Source organism: Neovison vison, chromosome 13, assembly GCF_020171115.1.
Source record: "Neovison vison isolate M4711 chromosome 13, ASM_NN_V1, whole genome shotgun sequence".
Lineage (NCBI taxonomy): Eukaryota > Metazoa > Chordata > Mammalia > Carnivora > Mustelidae > Neogale > Neogale vison.
In genome coordinates this window covers 38705673-38728023 of record NC_058103.1, presented here as the reverse complement: position 1 = coordinate 38728023, position 22351 = coordinate 38705673, and the positions used below count along the sequence as shown (strand labels likewise).

The window sequence follows — 22351 nt, the reverse complement described above, 5'->3', positions numbered from 1 at the left end:
AGACTGGGGAAAGGTATTTATAATACATATAACATACACCTATTTTGTATTCAGATATAAGGTGATGCTACCAATCAATAGGAAAAAGGTGAACAACCCAACCGAAACATGGGTAAAATATTAACAGGCATTTCACAGTAGAGGAAATAGGAAAAAAAATTGGAATTTAAGAAGATGCACAACTATGTTAAGACCACAATTAGAGGGCGCCTGGGTGGCTCAGTGGGTTAAGCCGCTGCCTTCGGCTCAGGTCATGATCTCAGGGTCCTGGGATCGAGTCCCACATCGGGCTCTCTGCTCAGCAGGGAGCCTGCTTCCCTCTCTCTCTGCCTGCCTCTCTGTCTACTTGTGATTTCTCTCTGTCAAATAAATAAATAAAAATCTTAAAAAAAAAAAGACCACAATTAGATATCAAATTTCTGATATGACATGGCTGAATTTGGAACTGCCATACACTGACAGTGAAGTGAAAATTAGTTCAACCATGCTAGAAAAAAAATTTGACATTATCTTTTAAAGTTTTACACTTGCACCCATTATCATCTAACAATTCTACTCTACGATGTACTGCTGTAACATGTAAGTAGAATTGCCAACTTTGGCAAACAAGAATAAAGGACATCCTTTAAAATACACTTAAACTGTGTTTAAGATAAACAATGAGTAATTTTAAAATTTTTTCTGAAATTCAAGTTTAATTTGGCCTCATCTACTTTATCTGGAAATCCTACAAATAAGAGGAGCCATGTACAAAAGTGTTCACAGTAGCGTACTGTTTATAAATATAAAACTAGAACCCACCTAAATTTGTATGGAGGAAATAATGGGTAAACTATGTATTCACACAACAGAACATTAGGCAGCAGTGAAAATGAATGAACTACAGCTATGAATAAATCTTGGGGACATTATTTAAGGTCAAAATTAATTCAAAGACCTTATGTTAGAAATTTTTTTTAAAAAAAAAAGGTAAAGTAAAAATGTAAAAGAAGGGGAGTTGTGCCCAGCTGGCTCAGTTGGTAAAGCATGCTACTCTTGATCTCTGGGCCATGAGTTCAAGCTCCAAGTTGGGCATAGAACTTACTTTTAAAAAATTGCAATACCACTTTCATAAGACTCAAAACCAACCACAACTAGACAATATATTGTTTTGAGATCCATACACGTCATAAAGTATATACCATATATATAGTATGTACAAAAGTGTTCACAGAAGTGCATATATACATATGTATATATGCATATACATGTATATATGCGCTCCTGTGAACACTTTTGTATATGGCTCGTCTTATTTGTATATTTACATATCTTGTATATACAATTTGTATCTTGTATATCACAGATTAATGTGACAGAGTTGGTAGTGTTCCTGTCCTACACAGGTAGAGGTACACAAATATTCCTCTCATTGCTATGCTTCTTATCTCAGATACGTTACATAAGGTTTTCTGTATACATAAAATATTACATAAAATTTAAAAGATAGATCGACAATCAGGAAACTTAAGTGAGTTGAACAGCTATTATATTGAGATACCTCTCCTAAAGAATAAATACAGGATGCCTTGCACCCTGAAAATGGTGAAAAGTACAAAATGCAGCTCCCTATCTAGCTCCAGGAAAAAGCTAGGAGATGGAATGTACAGAGAACCAATTAAGCCAAATAATCGATAAATATAAATAAATGCTTTCAGCTAAGTACTGTGTTAGATTATTATGAATATAGGGGATGGGCGGCGGCAGGGAGATGTTCTCAAGTTTCTCAACTTGTGGTTGCAGAAGACTGCTACGGTTACAATGAGAGACATACATTAGACACTATATTATGTGGTTGTAGACTGTGACAGAATGAGCCCAGTCCATTTCCTAGTAAACCGTCTTTAGCTCCTGTTTACATGAGGAGGTAGGTGAGGAGGGGGAACTGTTCTTGCCTGGCTACAGAGTTGACTTGTCACTTTAAAGAAAGGTGACAGTAAGGGTAAAGCCAATTTACACAAGACAGCCTAATGCACTCCTAAAATACTTCTTGGGCTCACAGGACACTTGACATACAAACCTCTTCAGTGAAATTTAAAGGACTTCCCTTAGCTCCCTATGTTAAGGAGAGCTGAGGAGGTAAAATGAACTGGCATTCACTCATGCGCAGTAAGCAATACCACGGTTCGCACGAGTCCGGCTGGAGGCGGAGCTAACGGGCCCGGATAATACGTCACGGAGCGTATGTGCGTCACTTTTAGAGGCGGAACGTCCGGTCCCGGTTTCCTCGGCGACAGCGGCGGGCTGGTCCGCGTGTGGTGTTTGGGCTTCGCAGTCATGGGGACTCCTCCAGGCCTGCAGACTGACTGCGAGGCGCTGCTCAGCCGCTTCCAGGAGACGGACAGTGTGCGCTTCGAGGACTTCACGGAGCTCTGGAGGAGTATGAAGTTCGGGACCATCTTCTGGTGGGTGTTTCTACTCGGCTGCCCGCCTCTCTCTGGTCGGGGGCGTGGGGGGTGGGGGGCGTAGGAAGCTGCTTTCTTCTCCAACGCCTCGCAGCACCTGGGAAGGGCTGAGAAAGGCGGCGGTCTCAGAATGCTGCCCCCAGCTCTGCCGGGCTTTCTTCCTTGGCGGCTGCATCCTTTTGCGGCGTCCTCCTCACTGTTATTTCTGCCCGGCCGTCCTTCTCAGCCCTCCTCTCCAGGTCCTCTGCCTGGTACCGGCCTAGGTCACCCATCATTCCCCTTCCTGCAGTGGTGTTTTCTTAGAACCTCGTGTTTGAAAACAAAACAAACACCTAGGCAAGGACAAACCCCTGTACGGCGGAATTAATTTTTCATAGGACCACCAAAGTTGCCTTTCTAAAGTGCAAATTTGATCCTGTCATTCCCCTGCTTACCACTCCAGTGGTTTCCACTGCCCTTGGGATAAAGCTCAACTTCCCTAATTCCCAAATTCCCTAATATGCCTGGCAAGACCCTCCGTGACCGGCCTCAGCCCATCTCAGCGACTTTATCTGCTTTATCTCCCGACTTGATCTGCCGTTCCCCCTCCATGCCCTCGCTTGCTCCATTCTGCCTGTGGCCCTCTTCAGGCGTTTCAAAAGCCCGGAGCTTTCCCCCAGCTCTTTTCTGCCAGGTCACCTTCGGCATCACTCGGTTTTAAGCTCAAATGACAGTTCTTTAGGGAAGCCTTCCTTTGCCCTCCTAAAGTAAGGCGTTCAGACTCTGTTTTTCCTAGAACACTCTTCTTATTTTATCTGTGGGCTTTTACCACAGGGTATTGTGAAGTGTAGTAGAGTGGTTACTGAGCCCCACTACCTGATTTTGAGTGAGTCTGCAGAGTAACCTGACTTTGGGGGAAGTTTGCCTGAGCTTCTGTATCTATAGAATGGAGACAGTGATAATACTTCACATTGTAGTTCTGAGGGTTAAATGAGCTAATACATGTTAAGTGCTTAAGGACTCTGTAACTATTCATTATTATTATTATTATTGCTTTAAATTTTTCCCTCAGCTGGACAGAGCTCTGAGGACAGTGACTGGATGAATTTGGTATCCGTTGGCATAACATACATAACAGTGAAAAAGCTAAATAATTGGATTCTAAATAATTGGATTCAAATAATTGGACTGAATTCTTGTGATTAAAGCTCTGTGTTTTCCTGAATAAAAAGTAAAAGTTCTCTTTTTTGTCGTAATACAGTAATTACTTACGTAGTTTGTACATTGCATGGTTTGAGGATAGAGAGCTATTTGTTGTACAGTTAATGAAAGGAAAGGAACTAATTTTGTTTTTTTGAAGATTTTATTTATTTGACGGAGAGAGAGAGCGAGCGAGCACAAGCAGGGGTGCGCCAGGCAGAGGGAGAGAGAGAAGCAGGTTTTCCTGCAGAGCAGGGAGCTGGATGTGGGGCTCCATCCCAGGACCTTGGGATCATGACCTGAGCTGAAGGCAGTGGCTTAACCAACTGAGCCACCCAGGCACCCCAGGAACTAATTTTTTAATGGCTACTAAATGTGATGTGTTTATAGCTTAATATATTTAATCCATAGAAGAACTCTGAAAAGCAGGTATATAATTATCTTTGTTTTTTAAAAGGGGACATTGAGGCTTAAGGAGGTTAAGTAATCTCCATGATCAAACCGCTAATAGGTGGTAGAGCAGATACTGAGAACTGTGTCTGTCTGCATCCAAAAGCTGTGGTCTTTCAGTGCATCTCTCCTGAGAAGTGGCAGTTAAGGAAAATTTTGCTGGGGTTACCTCAATATTTAGCTAATGAAGAAAAACTAAAATGAGAAAAAAAGTGAGGACGACTTGAAGAATGATGTTACTTCTTTAGAAATTGCTTTGGTTGCTAATACAACAGTAAGTATTTTGCATTCTTTTAGTATATTTATTATTTGAAGAGTGTAGGCTTTGGGAGTATAGAGCAGTTGCTTTCCTGCTCTGTACCCTCTTTACTTTGGTGAGCTTTACCCTGCAGAATTGAGAGGAAGTCATGGGTTAGATTGTATTGTGGTTCTCTAACTTTTTCACCTAGGTGTCTCAAAGACAAATAAGGGGTATGGTGAATCCCTGAGAGTATTGAGGAAATCTCCATTATACGTAAAATGCGTTTAATTTTTGTATTTTATTCTGTAATATAACCATGATTATTTTAATATTTAAATTTTTTTTTTTAAAGATTTCTTATTTATTTATTGTCAGAGAGCAGGCAGAGTCACAGGCAGAGGCAGAGAGAGAAGCAGGCTCCCTGCTGGACAAGGATCCCAATGCGGGACTCGATCCCAGGACCTCAGGATCATGACCTGAGCCAAAGGCAGCGGCTTAACCGACTGAGCCACCCAGGTGTCCCTTTAATATTTTAAATGTTTAAAATTTTTACCCGGGAATAATTTGTAACCTCTCCCTTTTTGCTCACCAATTCAGCAAGTAAATTTGATGCTTTAGAAAGAGCACTATGGGGACGCCTGGGTGGTTCAGTTGGTTAAACGACTGCCTCTGGCTCAGGGCGTGATCCTGGAGTCCCGGGATCGAGTCCCACATCAGGTTCCCAGCTCCATGGGGAGTCTGCTTCGCTCTCTGACCTTCCCCTCGCTCATTCTCTCTCTCACTGTCTCTCTCTCTCTCTAATAAATAAAATAAAATCTAAAAAAAAAAGAAAGAGCACTATGTTTACCTACTATATGCCTGTGCCTCAGGGTAAGAAGCACAGCAGAAAATTAAGTCATGCTTGATCATGAAAGGATCAGATGTGGACTGCCTCTTCAGTTTCTAGCAGCTGCTAGAATATACGTCTTCTAATTTTTGTTCATTACTTGTTTACTGAGAGTCCTAATATATTTTCTCTTTGTTTCCTAGTGGTAGAATGAGAAATTTAGAAAAGAACAATTTTACAAAAGAAGCGATAGCTTTGGCTTGGCAATATTTTTTACCTCCATACACCTTCCAGATCAGAGTTGGTGCGTTGTATCTGCTATACGGATTATATAACACCCAACTGTGTCAACCAAAGCAAAAGGTAATACTTGTTTCCCTCAGCAACATAGGAAATAGGTACAAGATTTTTACAACAAACTGATTTTAATAGGAATGCCAGTGTTTCAAAAATATAATACATTTGTGAAGAAGATTTACCTTTAGTAACAACTTTTTAACTTTTGTTTGTAGATTAGAGTTGCCCTGAAGGATTGGGATGAAGTTTTAAAATTTCAGCAAGATTTGATAAATGCACAACATTTTGATGCAGCATATATTTTTAGGAAACTACGACTAGACAAAGCATTTCACTTTACAGCTATGCCCAAATTGGTATGTTGTCTAAAATAGATCATTTTTCAAAATGAGAACTAATGCTTTATTGTTCATAAAGCACCTCAGTCTCCATGAAGTGGAAAAGATACCATGTAATTTCTCATACTTCTGGAAAGGTTTCTTAAAATAGGAGAAAATGCTTTCTAATTATTTTTCTTTTGCAAACAATTTAGTCTTTGCTTTTAAATGCAGTGTTTCTAAATGCCGTCTATTAAATTGTTAGAAGAAATTAGATTAGGCATCTGCCATTTGCTTATTTCCCTTTTCAGACATTAGGTTACTGAAAGAGGACCAAGGAATTTTAATGTCAATTGGTGAAAAGTTGAAACCTCCACTAATAAAATTTATTTCTTCAGTCTTAATGACTGATGAGACACTAGATTGAAAGAGCATTAAGTCCTAATTCTAGTTCTGACATCAGCTGGCAAATCATGTAACTTGTCTGAATATCATCTGAAGTTAGAAGCATATGGCATGGCATCTTAAAGGTTATTTTAAAATTCTAGTAGTCTTTGGAAAATGGATTATCTAAAAAATATCCTTTAAAAGACATTCATTATCATCTAGCTATCATATAGGATGAAGAAGAAAATTCAGCGAGCTGAAGTTACAGAAGAATTTAAGGACCCAAATGATCGTGTAATGAAACTTATCACTTCCGATGTATTAGAGGTAAATTTGTTTTTTCTGCCCTTGAAATTAAAAAAAAATTGTTATTATTTACTATATATTGAAGTTATACCTTTATCTATGGGGTACTGAAGTTGTTTCTAATGAATTTAACTGTTGATAGAATGCTTATTTTTCCTCCAAAGTAACAGAAATAATACACCCTAATATATGAAAATTTATGGAACAAATCTGGAAACTCAGAAGCAAAAAGATGTAGAAGACTGTATTTGAACTTGGGTATTTAGATTCAAATACTGAAAACCACCATTTGTATTTGACTTTAGATAGGTTATAAAACAAAAATTTAGGGCACCTGGGTAGCTCAGTGGGTTAAAGCCTCTGCATTCCGCTCAGGTCATGATCCCAGGGCCCTGGGATCAGGCCCCACATCGGGCTCTCTGCTCAGTGGGGAGCCTGCTTCCTCCTCTCTCTCTGCCTGCCTCTCTGCCTATTTGTGATCTCTGTCTGTCAAATAAATAAAATCTTTAAAAAAATAAAATGTGTTCATTTCCTAAGTTCCCTTTTACATGTTTATTTAAAAACTTACTGAATAACAATGAGGCTATTCGATAAAAATTTGAAATCAACAATTATGGATAAGATGTACACTCTTTTTTTTATTTTTTCAGTGTTCCAAGATTCATTTTTTATGCACCATACCCAGTGTGCCATGCAATACATGCCCTCCTTAATACCCACCACCAGGCTCACCTAACCCTGCACCCCGCTCCCTCCAAAACCCTGTTTGTTTGTCAGAGTGCACAGTCTATCATGGTTCGTCTCCCCTTCTAATTTCCCCCAATTCACTTTTCCATTCCTACTAATGTCCCCCATGTTATTCCTTATGCTCCACAAGTAAGTGAAACCATATAATAATTAACTCTCTCTGCTTGACTTATTTCACTCAATCTCCTCCAGTCCCGTCCATGTTGATACAAAAGTTGGTACTCATCCTTTCTGATGGAGGCATAATATTCCACTATATATATGGACCATATCTTCTTTATCCATTTGTCTGTTGAAGGGCATCTTGCCTCTTTCCACAATTTAGCAATTGCGGCAATTGTTCCTAGGAACATTGGGCTATAGATGGCCTATCTTTTCACTACATCTGTATCTTTGGGGTAAATACCCAGTAGTGCAATTGCAGCGTTATAGGGTACCTCTATTTTTAATTTCTTAAGGAATCTCAAGACTGTTTTCCAAAGTGGCTGCACCGACTTGCATTCCCACCAACAGTGTAAAAGGATTCCTCTTTCTCCACATCTTCTCCAACACTTGTTGTTTCCTGCTTGTTAATTTTGGCCATTCTAACTGGTGTAAGGTGGTATCTCAATGTGGTTTTGATTTGAATTTCCCTGATGGCTAATGATGATGAGCATTTTTTTATGTGTCTGTTAGCCATTTGTATGTCTTCTTTGGAGTAGTGCCTGCTCATGTCTTCTGCCCATTTTCTGACGTGGTAATCTATTTTTTGAGTCTTGAGTTTGAGGAGTTCTTTATAGATCTTGGATATCAACCCTTTGTCTTTGGTATCATTTGTGAATATCTTCTCCCATTCTGTGGGTTGCCCCTTTGTTTTGTTGACTGTTTCCTTTGCTGTGCAGAAGCTTTTGATCTTGATGAAGTCCCAAAAGTTCATTTTTGCTTTTGTTTCCTTTGCTTTTGGAGACATGTCTTGAAAGAAGTTGCTGTGGCCAATGTTGAAGAGGTTACTGCCTATGTTCGCCTCTAGGATTTTGATAGATTCCTGCTTCATGTTGAAGTCTTTTTCTGTTTTGAGTTTCTCTTTGTGTGTGGTATAAGAAAATGGTCAGAATTCATTCTTCTAAACATAGCTGTCCAATTTTCCCAGCACCATTTGTTGAAGAGAGTGTCTTTTGTTCCACTGGATACTTTTTCCTGCTTTGTTGAAGATTATTTGACCACACAGTTGCAGGTCCATGTCTGGGCTCTCTATTCTGTTCCACTGGTCTGTGTGTGTGTTTTTGTGCCAGTACCATGCTGTCTTGGTAATCACAGCTTTGCAGTAAAGCTTGAAATCAGGAAACGTGATGCCCCCAGTTTTTTCTTTTTCAACATTTCATTAGCAATTTGGGGTCTTTTCTAGTTCCATACAAATTTCAGGATTGTCCTAGCACTTTGAAAAATGCTGGTGGAATTTTGATCGGGATGGCATTGAAAGTATAGATTGCTCTAGGCAGTGTAGACATTTTAACAATGTTTCTTCTTCTGATCATGAGCATGGAAAACTTATCCATCTTTTTGTGTCTTCAATTTCTTTCATGAGTGTTCTGTAGTTCCTTGAGTACAGATCCTTTGGTTACTTTTATTCCCAGGTATCTTATGGTTCTTGGTGCTATAGTAAATGGAATTGATTCTCTAATCTCCCTTTCTGTGTTTTCATTGTTAGTGTGTAGGAAAGCAACTGATTTCTATGCATTGATTTTGTATCCAGCCACATCACTGAATTGCTGTATGAGTTCTAGTAGTTTGGGGGTGGAGTCTTTTGGGTTTGCCATATAAAGGATCATGTCATCTGTGAAGAGAGAGAGTTTGATTTCTTATTTGCCAATTTGAATATCTTTTATTTCTTTTTGTCTGATTGCTGTTGCTAGGACTTCCAGTACTATGTTGAACAACAGTGGCGAGAGTGGGCATCCTTGTCCTGTTCCTGATCTCAAAGGGAAGGCTTTCAGCTTTTCTCCACTGAGAATGATTTTCGCTGTGGGTTTTTCATAGATAGGTTTTATGAAGTTGAGGAATATTCCCTCTATCCCTATACTTTGAAAAGTTTTAATCAGGAACGGATGCTGTATTTGGCTAAATGCTTTTTTTGCATCAATTGAGAAGACCATGTGGTTCTTCTCTCTCCTCTTATTGATTTGTTCTGTCTCACTGATTGATTTCCAAAAACTGAACCACCCTTGCATCCCAGAGGTAAATCCCACCTGATCATGGTAGATAATCTTCATAATGTACTATTGGATCCTGTTAGCTAAGATCTTGTTGAAAATCTTGGCATCCATATTCATCAGGAAAATTGGTTTGAAATTCTCCTTTTTGATGGGATCTTTGCCTGGTTTGGGGATCAGGGTAATGCTGGCTTCATTGAAAGAGTCTGGAAATTTTCCTTCTGTTTCCATTATTTTGAAGAGAATAGGTATTCTTTGAATGTTTGGTAGAATTCCTCAGGGAATCCATCAAGTGCTGGGCTCTTGTTTTTTGGGAGGGTTTTTGATCACTGCTTCAGTGTTGTTCAGGTTGTCAGTTTCTTCCTGTTTAAGTCTTGGAAGTTTATAGGCTTCCAGGAATGCATCCATTTCATCTAGGTTGCTTAACTTATTGGCATATAACTGTTGAATAGTAATTTCTGATGATTGTTTCTATTTCCTTGGTGTTAGTTGTGATCTGTCCTCTTTCACTCATAATTTTATTAATTTGGGTCCTCTCTCTTTTCTTTTGGATTAGTTTAGCCAGTGGTTATCAATCTTATTGATTCTTTCAAAGAACTAGCTTCTAGTTTTTTTGATGTGTTCTACTATATGTCTAGTTTCTAACTCATTGATCTCTGCTCTGATCTTGATTATTTCCCTTCTTGTGCACGGGTTGGCTTAATTTGTTGATTTTCCAGTTCTTTAAGGTGTAAAGAGAGCTGGTGTGTTCTAGATTTTTCAGTTTTTTTGAGTGAGGTTTGGATGGCTGTGTCTTTCCCCCTTTGCTATATCCCATAGGTTTTAGACCGATGTGTCTTGATTCTCATTGGTTTCCATGAATTGTTTAAGTTCTTTTTTGATTTCCTGGTTGATCCAAACATTCTTAAGCAGGTTGGTCTTTAGCTTCCAAGTTTTTAATTCCTTTCAAACTTTTTCTTGTGGTTGAGTTCCAGTTTTAAAGCATTGTGGTCTGAGAATATGCAGGGAATAATCTCAATCTTTTGGTATCAGTTGAGCCCTGATTTGTGACCCAGTATGTGGTCTGTTCTGGAGAAAGTTCCATTGTACTAGAAAATTATGAATATTCTGTTGTTTTAGGGTGGAATGTTCTGTATATATCTATGAGGTCCATCTGGTCCAATGTGTCATTCAAAGCTCTTGTTTCCTTATTAATTTTCTGCTTGGATAATCTGTCTGCTACTGAGAGTAGCATGTTAAGATCCCCTATAATTAATGTATTCATATCAATATGGCTTTTTATTTTGATTAACAGTTGGCTTATGTAGTTGGCTGCTCCCATATTGGGGGCATATATATTTATAATTGTTAGATCTTCTTGGTGGATAGACCCTTTATGAATGATGTAGTGTCCTTCTGTATCTCTGAATACAGTCTTTAGTTTAAAATCTGATTTATCTGATATGAGAATCGCTACCCCGGCTTTCTTTTGAGGACCGTTGGCATAAAAGATGATTCTCCATCCCTTCACTTTCAGTCTGGATGTATCTTTTGGTTCCAAATGTGTCTCTTGTAGACAGCATATGGACGGGTCCTGTCGTTTTATCCAGTCTGCAACCCTGTACCATTTTATGGGAGCATTTAGGCCATTCATGTTGAGAGTGATTATTGAAAGATAAGTTTTTATTGACAGCATGTTGCCTGTGAAGTCCTTGTTTCTATAGATTGTCTCTGTGAATTTCTGTTCTATGTCACTCTTGGGTTCTTTCTTATTTTATAGAAGCCCCCCTTAATGTTTCTTGTAGTGCTGGCTTGGTGGTCACATACTCTTTTACACCTTGCTGGTCATGGAAGCTTTTTATCTCTCCATCCATTTTGAGTGTCAACCTTGCTGGATAAAGTATTCTTGGCTGCATGTTCTCATTTAGTGCCCTGAATATGTCTTGCCAGCCCTTTCTGGCTTGTCAGGTTTCTGTGGACAGGTCTGATGGTATCCTGATGGACGTTCCTCTGTACATAAGGAATCTCTTCCCCCTAGCTGCACTTAGAACCTCTTGTCTAAAATTATGATTCATGAATTTTGCAATCAAATGTCTGGAGATCTTTCTAGATTTGTTGATCTTGGTGGGTGTCTTTTCTGCCTCCAGGACACAAATGCTTGTTCCATTTCCCAGACTGGGGAAATTTTTATCCAGAATTTTTTCAACAATATTTTCTAGTCTTCTCTCTTTCTCCATCCCCTCAGGGATCCCAATAATTCTGACGTTGGAATGTTTCATGGTGTCATTTATTTCCCTAATTCTTTTTTCGTGGCTTCTAAGCTGTTTTTTCCAGGCCTCCTCTTGATCTTTTCCTCTATCAGTTTGTCCTCTAAATCACTAATTCTGTCTTCTGCCTCGGTTACCCTAGCTGTTAGAGTATTTAGAGGAATTTGGATCTCATATTGGTTTTCTCCAGCCTAGCCATTGCCTGGATAGTTGTTGCCCTGAATTCCCTTTCTGACATATTGTTTATGTCCATATCCAGCCCAGCAGTTCTAGGGAAGAGGGCACAGTCTTTGGATTTTTCCTCTGTTGGGTGTTCTTCCTCCTCATCATTTCGGTGAGAGGTGGTTAAGGGGATGTGTAGCTGACTATATCAACCACGATCTAAGCAAGGTGCACCCTTTCCACTGATGTCTTCTGCCCCCGTGGAGATCCAGAAGTGTATATTATTACATCTCAGGCTGATTTTATGGGTGTTCAGAGTGTTCTGGTAGATATTTAGCACACTTTAGGGGACCCGTTGAAACAGGGTCTCTTACTTCTCTGCTTTCTTGGCCCCCCTCCACCTGAGGCCAGTTTTTTTTTTTTTAAGATTTTATTTATTTGACAGACAGAGATCACAAGTAGGCAGAGAGGCAGGCAGAGAGAGGAGGAAGCAGGCTACCTGCTGAGCAGAGAGCCCAATGTGGGGCTCGATCCCAGAACCCTGGGATCATGACCTGAGCCGAAGGCAGAGGCTTTAACCCACTGAGCCACCCAGGCGCCCCTAAGAGGCCAGTCTTAAAGTAGCTTTACCATCTAATGTATTTTGGTATTTTATTTCAGTTGTTCAATATTAAGAAAAAAATCTTCTTTTACATGGATCAGTAGTGAGAGTCATAAAGTTTTACATGCATGGTAAAACACCGCCCTGAGTTTAAAACAATACCCATTATCAGGACTACAACCTAATAATTGATGATATATTCACATGTTAAAAGAATGAATAGCACACATAAAGGGAGAGAGAATTCTCATGAGCAAGTGAGTCTAACCAGGTACTAGCTTGGGTCAGGTTTTTTAAGTTCTTTAATCCTTAGTTTCCCCCTCTTTAATATTAGGATTACCATTCTTATTTCATCCAATTTTAAGAATTGAAACTGAATTATGTCTGAATAATGCTGAGGATGATATGTGGCACATAGTGGACTCTTGACAAATGTTACTTCTTTTTTTTTCTCAACCGTATTCAATCTTTTCTTGTATCAGGAGTGAAAGAGGGATCAGATTTTCAATTTGCTCAAATGTTTCTCTGTATTTTAGATGCTACCATATTCTAATAGCTTTAGCCTGTCAGATTTCATCTGTTATGTTTATAGTTAAGGTAGCAATCTTTAAAAATTGATTTTTTTTAAAGACATTGATTTATTTGAGAGCGAGGGAAAGCGTGTGTGTGTGAGACTGGGGGAGGGGATGAAGGAGAGCGATTCTCAAGCAGACTGCCTACTGAATGTGGAGCGGGTCGTGGGGCTTAATCTCAGGACCTATGAGATCATGACCTGAGGTGAGATTAAGAGTCAGATGCTTAACCAACAAATTGATTTTTGAAAGTACTCTGGGTATGCTCTGTAAAATAACTGTTTTTAAGCAAAAATTGTTAATTTGGGATCCATGGGTGGTGTTCAGAAGGTCCATGTATCCTTTTCCCCCTGCATTGTATGATAAACTCTCATAAATATGGGGGCTTGGTTTGGTTGAGGTACCGTAACTACCTTCACATTCTCAAAGGTGTTCATGCTTCAACCCCACTCCTCCCCACCCCTCACCAAAAGATAAGAATTACTGTGTTAGAAGGAATCTGTTTACTAAATGTCTAGTCATACTACGTAGTATAGTACAGGAGCTAAACAAGATGTTTTGTATAGATTATTTTATTCCTTATCATATCCCTGCCACGTAGGTGTTTTAAACAATTTTTAATTATTTGTTTAACTTCAAGTTTATATTTAGGCTTAGGATGAGGATTCACTGAGGGGAGGTTTTATGAAAGATGGAAATGCAAGGTTCCTGCTGTAAAGAAGGTAGGCAGTCCATGATGGAAGCCCAGTGGAGAGATTAGCCTTGAGCAGGAGAAGGCATAATTCTTTTGAAACTTGGGGAAAGGAGGTGAAAATGGATTCATATGATTTGTTGTGAAAAAGAGAAATAGACCTGATTAGTCTGAACTTTAAGAAATGGCATTGAGGGTTCAAGGAATTAAGAATAGAGAAAGTTTGGAATAAACACTGTGAAGAACAAAAGGTTTGGGGATAGCAGAAAGGATTGCCAGGAAGTACTGAGGTTAATCATAAAGAGGCAGAGGATGTTTTAGAACAGCAAGACATTACATTGTTCTTATCCATATTCTCTTAATGAAAAAGACAATTTGAATCCAATTATAATTTTTGATTGTGGACTAATATGGTGGTGGAATGTTAATTTTTTTTCAACATACCTTCTTGAACATGCTTTTTAATTTTGATTTTAAGTTCTTTTTCTGTATGGATTGAAGGTCCTGATGGTGTTGGATTAAAGGTTCCTCTGTTTAAAAAAATTGTGTATGTCAGCAAATAGGTGTGGAAGATTTTAGAGCTGAAATGATGCAGATGGGAGGAGGGTCAGAAGGGCCAGGCTATGGAATGGCTATCCCTAGAAATTTCTGTATGAAGTTATCCTGACTACCTAGGGTCTTTGGTTTGCCACAGATCTGCTTTGAGATCCTTATCCCTCAATACCTCAGTTGACTCTGTCCTGTCCTAGTGTAGTCTTTGACCCATTCTCACTGATAATCCTTACATTTAATACTCCCTTACTTTCCTTCTGCACAAATAGTATTAAGTCTGCCCATCAGCACCTGAATTTTTGTCATCATTCTGTCACTCATTAGTTCTAGCTTTGTGGTTAAGGAGGCATAATAAAATGAAAAGAATAGGACCAGAACTTCTAGTTTTGTTGAATCACTATATTGTACAACTGAAACTAATATAACTTTCTATGATAACTATAACAGATTTTAAAAAGAAACTTGGGATTTTTAATTTTAACTGTTACTTAAATATGACCTTGAGCCAGTCATTTCTTTTCTGAGTCTTTATTTATATGGTTAAAATAATGGCTATGATCTGTTGTGTTTTCAAAATGTGCCAGGAACAATGTTAGATGTTTTATGTTGTTATCTCACTAATAATCTTAGTAACCCTATAAAGAAGGTGATATTTTCCTAATCTTAAAAACAAGGAAACTGGGGCGCCTGGGTGGCTCAGCGGTTTAAGCCTCGCCCTTAGCTCAGGTCATGATCCCAGGGTCCTGGGATCGAGCCCCACATTGGGTTCTCTGCTCAGCAGGGAGCCGGCTTCCCCCTCTCTGCCTGCTGCTCTGCCTACTTGTGATCTCTGTCAAATAAATAAATAAAATCTTTAAAAAAAAAAAAAAACAAGGAAACTGAGGCTCAGAGAAGTAATTTCCATAAAGTGCAGTACTATAAGGTACAGACTGGATTTGAGTGTCCAAGCCTATAAGGTTCTAAGCCCATGCACTTTCTTTTATTTCTTAATTCTTTACCTTTGTATAGTGCTTTACATTTTATAGAACATTCCCACTGGTATAAGTACACTTAATACTTTTATACTGGGCTAGATGGCATCATCTCTTCATTAGTAAAGTTGTGCTATTTTGGATGCATGATTATATTATTTTCAATATACTATAGCTTATTATTCCTTATTAACTTAGTGATTTTATTTTGTGTTGATTTTGCTTATAAGTTTCTCCTCAAAAATGGAAATAAAAAACTCATCTTTTCACTTTTAGGAAATGCTGAATGTTCACGATCATTATCAGAACATGAAACATATAATTTCAGGAGATAAATCCAATCCAGACAAAGCCCTCAGCTTGATAAAGGATGATTTTTTTGACAATATTAAGAACATTGTTTTGGAGCATCAGCAGTGGCACAAAGACAGAAAGGTATGTGACTGCTTGTTGGATACCTCACCATTGTATTTGCTTTATACACTAATAGCTGGATTGAGGTGATAAAATTGAGAGGCAGCTTAGTTGAGTGGCTATATGTTTCTAGAGTTACGATTTTGAGGGCTTTATTTTTCTAGCTCTGGCTTTGCCAGTTATCAGCTATGTGATGTTATTTAACCTTACAAACAGATTTTGTTATGTAATTATATAATTAAACAATTATTAGTAGCAATTCTATAGTATGTGTTAAATAATGCACATTATGTATAATATCAGTGTAACTATAATCTTGGTATACCACAGATTTATTATAATCTTTGTAATTTAGCATTTTCCAGAGGTTGCACACTGGCTGTCTTTGAGTCAGATCCTACACACAGGTGTGGTTTCTTTGATACGGTGTTGATCCTAACACTGCTTTAAAATGTTGAATTAATCACTAGAATTTAAATTTTTGTGACTTCATTTAAAATTGCGGACATCCAACTTCTCTTAAAAGTAAGTGGTTTGGGGGAATGCCTGGGTGGCTCAGTTGGTTAAACATCCAACTCTTGATTTTTGGCTCAGGTCGTGATCTCAGGGTTGTGAGATCGAATACTGTGTTGGGCTATGGGCTCAGCACAGAATCTGCTTGAGATTCTTCCCCTCTGCCTTTGCCCTTCTTCCCATGCCCATGCCCTTTCTCTCTCTAAAATAAATAAATAAGGGCGCCTGGGTGGCTCAGTGGGTTAAGCCGCTGCCTTCGGCTCAGGTCATGATCTCAGGGTCCTGGGATCGAGTCCCATGTCGGGCTCTCTGCTCAGCAGGGAGCCTGCTTCCCTCTCTCTCTCTCTGCCTGCCTCTCCATCTACTTGTGATTTCTCTCTGTCAAATAAATAAATAAAATCTTTAAAAAAAAAATAAAATAAATAAATAAGGCTAAAAAATATTATTAAAAATTCAGTGGTTCGGAAACCCTGGTTCCATTTTTCTGCATGGCAGCAGACTGCCAGGCCTGAGTTGTGGCTTCTTCCGTTGTGATTGGGCATGCTCTTCCTGACTGGGTTTATCCATTTACAAATCTCGTCAACACAAATCTTCTGTTTAGTTTTCTGATCCAAATACTGATGCTAGGCTGCCCATTTTCCACAGTAACGTTTTCACCTAGAGAAACTTTTTTACTCTGGAAATCAGCTTTGCTCAATTTAACTTTTAAACCACTATTCCATCTTATTTTAGTAAATCCTTTTAGGAAAAAATAAAAACATAATTTCTGATGACTTACTATGTATCTGATAATGTATTAGTGTTTTCACAAATGCTACATAGGTGGTATTATTTTATATATTGTCTTTTAGAAAGATTTGCTCCCACTTTTTGGCTTTTCATTGTATAAAGGGAGCTGGTTAAAAAAAAAAGGGCTGGCTCAGAACTTAATTTTAGAAAAGATAAAGTGATAAGCTGATAGTCTTGGAAAAGAGGAAACAGTTTGCTTCTTGTGCACCCATTTATTTTAATGAGAGACAGCACATTTTAGATTGAATACTTTGTTACAAATGGGTTACACAAATGACCTAAGCAATTCATGTAAAAATCTATTAGATACTCTGTTATAGTGCTTTGATAGTACCTTTTTCTTTTTTTTAAAAATATTTTATTTATTTGTCAGAGAGAGAGAGGGAGAGAGAGTGAACAGAGGCAGACAGAATGGCAGGCAGAGGCAGAGGGAGAAGCAGGCTCCCTGCCGAGCAAGGAGCCCGATGTGGGACTCGATCCCAGGATGCTGGGATCATGACCTGAGCCGAAGGCAGCTGCTTAACCAATTGAGCCACCCAGGCGTCCCGTACCTTTTTCTTTTTCTTTTTTTTTTTTTTTTTAAAGATTCTATTTATTTATTTGACAGAGAGAGATTACAAGTAGGCAGAGAGGCAGGCAGAGAGAGAGAGGAGGAAGCAGGCTCCCTGCCGAGCAGAGAGCCCGATGCGGGACTCGATCCCAGGACCCTGAGATCATGACCTGAGCCGAAGGCAGCGGCTTAACCCACTGAGCCACCCAGGCGCCTTTTTCTTTTAATAGTATATCTTTTAGTAAGCTCTCTAATTAGCATTACTAAGACCTCTAAAAGCCTGAAAGAAAGGAGGATAAACCAATTTTCTTACTGCTGTATGAAGTGTGTGTTTTCCTTCATTAGTTAGGAGGATTCAGACATTAAATTGATAAATTTTAAAACTGTTCTGAAACCTGACCTTGATATTAATGTCAGGTGGTGAACCATGCTGTAATAATGTGAAATAATCGTTTAGTTTTGTAGTAACTAAATGATTCTCATTGCTCTGGAATGATTTGCAATTGATTTTTAGTTAATTTGAATTATAAATGTATATATATTACATTTTCGTTCTTTCAGAATCCACCCTTAAAATCAAAAGTTAAAGATGGAGAAGAAAAGAGAGAAGGAAATTCACAAGAATCAGAGGTCAGAAAAATTCACTATATGATTATTTATGGGGCAATAGTTAAGTTAACTTCTTTTCGTTTGATATGTGGCTCTGATTCTGTATACAAGTATCATGACCCTTGGTCACTATTATCACAATTATCTCAGATAATTCTGAAACATCAGTTCTCTGAAGAATTAGTTTGTTCTTTTCTGGAAACTGTATGAAAGACACATCAAGTATAGATTGGAAGCAAGGATGGTAAGTGTTTCTGCAGGGAAAGAGGAAGATAACTGTGGAGGGTGCTCTCTGCCCTTACACAGACAGCAGAGTTTTTGCATTATGTCTTTTCTTACTTGTTGTCTGACTTTCAACCAGTGTGGAGGGCTTGTTATTATTTACTGCTTCTGCCTCCACAGAGTTTTTATCTATCTTAGTTGATAAGACAAGGAACCATTTTTGGGCACAGATGAGGAGGGGTGATGGCCTTAATCACTAACGCTTTCATTCATATGAACCTCTTTACATCCTAAATAATAACAGTCAGTAGCCATAGAGATGGTATTGTGGACCTGCTATGAGAATGTGGTGTGTTTTTATATGTCTTTGGTCAATATGAGTCCAATGAATGTTAACTTCTTTGACCCTACGTTCTGTCTCAGATCTTATTTCTGATAACAAAATAGTTGGGAATCAATTAATTTCTGTTAATATTTATGTTTCTTTTTCTCCTTCCTGTTTATGTTTTATCCAGAGATGTGAAAGGGCAGAATCTTTAGCGAGAATAAAATCAAAGGCCTTTTCAGTTGTCGTTCAGGTAAGTTATTTCTTTCATAAGATAATTTAGGAATTGACAGGATGCTTTTTTAACAGTATTTTTATTTTTCATTAGAGTAATACATGAATAGTTTAAAGTCTAATAATCCTATAGAGCTTTTTCTCTTTTAGTTATCTCTAATGGTATTTATCTGGAATTTTGATGCCTTTGCTTTTTATGGTCTTCCAGCTTTTAGTATTCCTGATCATGGAAAGTTTTAGGATTTTCTCTCTATCCCTTGAGTTTTGAAATTTATGATAATGTAAGTTGGTGTGGGTCTTTTTTCCATCATTGTCTTTGGCTGTCCTGGCAGGCATCCTTTTGATCAGACAACTTTCATTTCTAAGAAGTTTTTGGTTTTTTTGTTTGTTTGTTTCTTTGATAGCATTTGCTACATTTTTGCTCCTTCTCTTGAATTTTTATTTTATTTTTGTTTCTGTTTTCAATCTCTATTTTCAGGGAGATTGCTTAAACTTTGTCTTCTGAATCATTATATTGAATTTTTTATTTTTGCTTACTTTTTTTTTTAACCCACTGAGCCACCCAGGTGCTCCATGACTTTTTTTTTATTGCTAAGGGTTTTTTATTTTCTTCCCTGAATCTTTTCTTTAAAAAATGTTTTTTTTTCTGATGCAGTATCTTTATCTTTTATGTTCTTGAGGATGTTAATAACAGTGTTTTGAAGTTTATGTCTTTTCCCCCAGAGTTGCTGTTTTGTTTATTTTGATCTCTTTCATTTTGGTGGCTTTTTTCAAATGTTTAAAGAGCCTCAGATCATATTTAAGAGTGGTCATGTGGAGATATGACTTTTTAACCTCAGTATTTCTTTTTGTTGGATCTCATCATTTTTACCAGAGAGCAACCTCCATTCCGTTCCTTTGTCTGGGGAAAAGACGGGCAAATAGGCTCAACTACCAGTGTTTGGGGAGCCTACAGAGAGAATAATCAAGAGGCTTACCATTCCTTATGCAAGTTTCACTAACTTCTCTATTTTCAGTAAGAGGCTTTGTCCTCTTCCTCAACTATACCATTCCTCAGGCCTATAGCTTCTCTGGTTTAGCCTCTCCAGAGAGCAAGCCTCCTGTTTTCTGTGGGAGGTCAGCTGTGTAGTGTTGAGGTTGGGAAACGGGACACTAATGCTTTTTTTTAGACCCATTTCTTCTTTAGACCCATTTTTTAGACCCATTTCTAATGATTCTAATTCCTGACCCACTTGGATCAGTTTGGTTTATAGTAACTTTCTCAATACAGGCAATTAGATTTCGGACTTCGTTCTGTTAAGTCAGCTGTCACTCACTGTTCCTACTACCAATTTTTTTTTTTTTTTTAGCAGCTCCATTGTTTTCTATTACTTTTGTTTTGGGAGTTTATTCAGAAATTTTCTCACTTTCATTTTAGTGGGATTTGAGGGGAGAACACGGATAAATTTATGTGCTTAATCCCATATTTTTTCCTGGATTGTTTTCATGAATATAGGAGTTCTTTTTTCTGTGGGAAATTACTATCATGTTCTAGTTGTAGAAATGAAAAGGAATAAATAAAAAATTAAAAGTGATTGTAGATTAGTTAAGTGTTACATATTTGTTATCCCACACAGTGAATTGAGCACAAAATATTGTTGAATGAAAGCACCAAGGACAATAAGTTAACTAATCCAAATTGTTTTAAACCAGAACTGCCCACATTATATAGTGCTAATTGATGTTTAGTGTGTATCTTAAAACATGATGAGAATTAAATTGTAATTCCCATAAAGTGTTAGAAGAGTGTGTCGTAGGATAGCTGCAGGTTTTTTCTTTATTGAGGTGCAATTAAAATATAATGAATGGTAATTTTTTAATAGTTGTTAATACCTGGATTTCAGCATTAGCTGAAAACTCCTGTAAGGACTCTGCTTAAGCAAGTAAGGGAATTCATTGATTGAAAATAATTAAAATGTCCTTGCAGTGTTCCTTTGTTTTTCACCTTTTATGTTGCTTTCATTGTCTTCAAGTGTTCCTGACAGCCAACTATGCATGTTTCCAGCTGTGGATTCAATGGAAAGGGAGAATTTTCCTTCCTAATAGTTACACAGAATTCTAAAATTGAGCTATGGTGGAGATCACATGCCCACCCCTGAACAAATCAGTGGCCATGGTGATGTGAAACTTTTGACTAGATGAGCGGCACATACCTGGAGCCAGGTGTCAAGTGATTCCACTCAAGATACATGGTGATAACTAGGGAACATAAATGTTCTTAGAAGAAAGGGAGACTAAGTTAGTAGACAGTAAAAAACAGTACTCATCCTTTATACCTGTTTCCCAGCCATGCAACAACTACATTTTAACCCAACAACTACATTTTTTTACCCAATTTGAGTAGATGGTGATGACAGTTGCAAGAAGCCTTCCTGTTATAAAGATAAAAGAGGATATTTCCTGTTATAAAGATTAAAGAGTGTATTTATATGCAACAAGTATTAAGCAAGCCAGTATAATGGTGCTTTTTACGAGTTATTTTCCCCCATCTTTGTGTATTTTGTCTTTTGCTAAATTGTCTATTAGTTGGATTCATTTTGTGATTTATTGTGGTTAACTGGATTTCTGACTCTTAAGGCATCCAAGTCAAGAAGGCATCGTCAAGTCAAACTTGACTCTTCTGACTCTGATTCTGCGTCTGGTCAAGGACAAATCAAAGCAACTAGGAAAAAAAGAAACAAAGAAACATTGAAGTTAGCAGGAAGGAAGATGTCTTCTAGAAACAAAGGTAACTTTTTTTTTTTCCCCCCAATTTATTTATTTTCAGAAAAACATTATTCATTATTTTTTCACCACACCCAGTGCTCCATGCAAGCTGTGCCCTCTATAATACCCACCACCTGGTACCCCAACCTCCCACCCCCCCACCACTTCAAACCCTTCAGACTGTTTTTCAGAGTCCATAGTCTCTCATGGTTCACCTCCCCTTCCAATTTACCCAAATTCCCTACTACTCTCTAACGCCCCTTGTCCTCCATGCTATTGGTTATGCTCCACAAATGAGTGAAACCATATGATAATTGACTCTCTCTGCTTGACTGATTTCACTCAGCATAATCTCTTCCAGTCCCGTCCATGTTGCTACAAAAGTTGGATATTCGTCCTTTCTGATGGAGGCATAATACTCCATAGTGTATATGGACCACATCTTCCTTATCCATTCATCCGTTGAAGGGCATCTTGGTTCTTTCCATAGTTTGGCGACTGTGGCCATTGCTGCTATAAACATTGGGGTACAGATGGCCCTTCTTTTCACGACATCTGTATCTTTGGGGTAAATACCCAGGAGTGCAATTGCAGGGTCGTAGGGAAGCTCTATTTTTAATTTCTTGAGGAATCTCCACACTGTTCTCCAAAGAGGCTGCACCAACTTGCAATCCCACCAACAGTGTAAGAGGGTTCCCCTTTCTCCACATCCTCTCCAACACATGTTGTTTCCTGTTTTGTTAATTTTGGCCATTCTAACTGGTGTAAGGTG

General features: G+C 38.2%; 1 protein-coding gene across 2 annotated transcripts in view; it reads left to right on the top strand.

Moving 5' to 3' along the window:
• Positions 1-2276: 2276 nt before the first annotated feature.
• The window catches only part of SNAPC1 (small nuclear RNA activating complex polypeptide 1), a 35519-nt gene continuing 15444 nt past the window's right edge, over positions 2277-22351 (top strand). The window contains exons 1-8 of one of the 2 annotated variants that reach the window (XM_044230891.1): positions 2277-2444; positions 5344-5503; positions 5653-5793; positions 6364-6468; positions 15455-15613; positions 18006-18074; positions 18791-18853; positions 21451-21601. In XM_044230891.1, coding sequence (XP_044086826.1) covers positions 2317-2444; positions 5344-5503; positions 5653-5793; positions 6364-6468; positions 15455-15613; positions 18006-18074; positions 18791-18853; positions 21451-21601 — 976 coding nt within the window. In that variant the 5' untranslated portion in view covers positions 2277-2316. The remainder of the gene's footprint in view (positions 2445-5343; positions 5504-5652; positions 5794-6363; positions 6469-15454; positions 15614-18005; positions 18075-18790; positions 18854-21450; positions 21602-22351) is intronic. The other variant, XM_044230892.1, reaches the window with a different exon arrangement.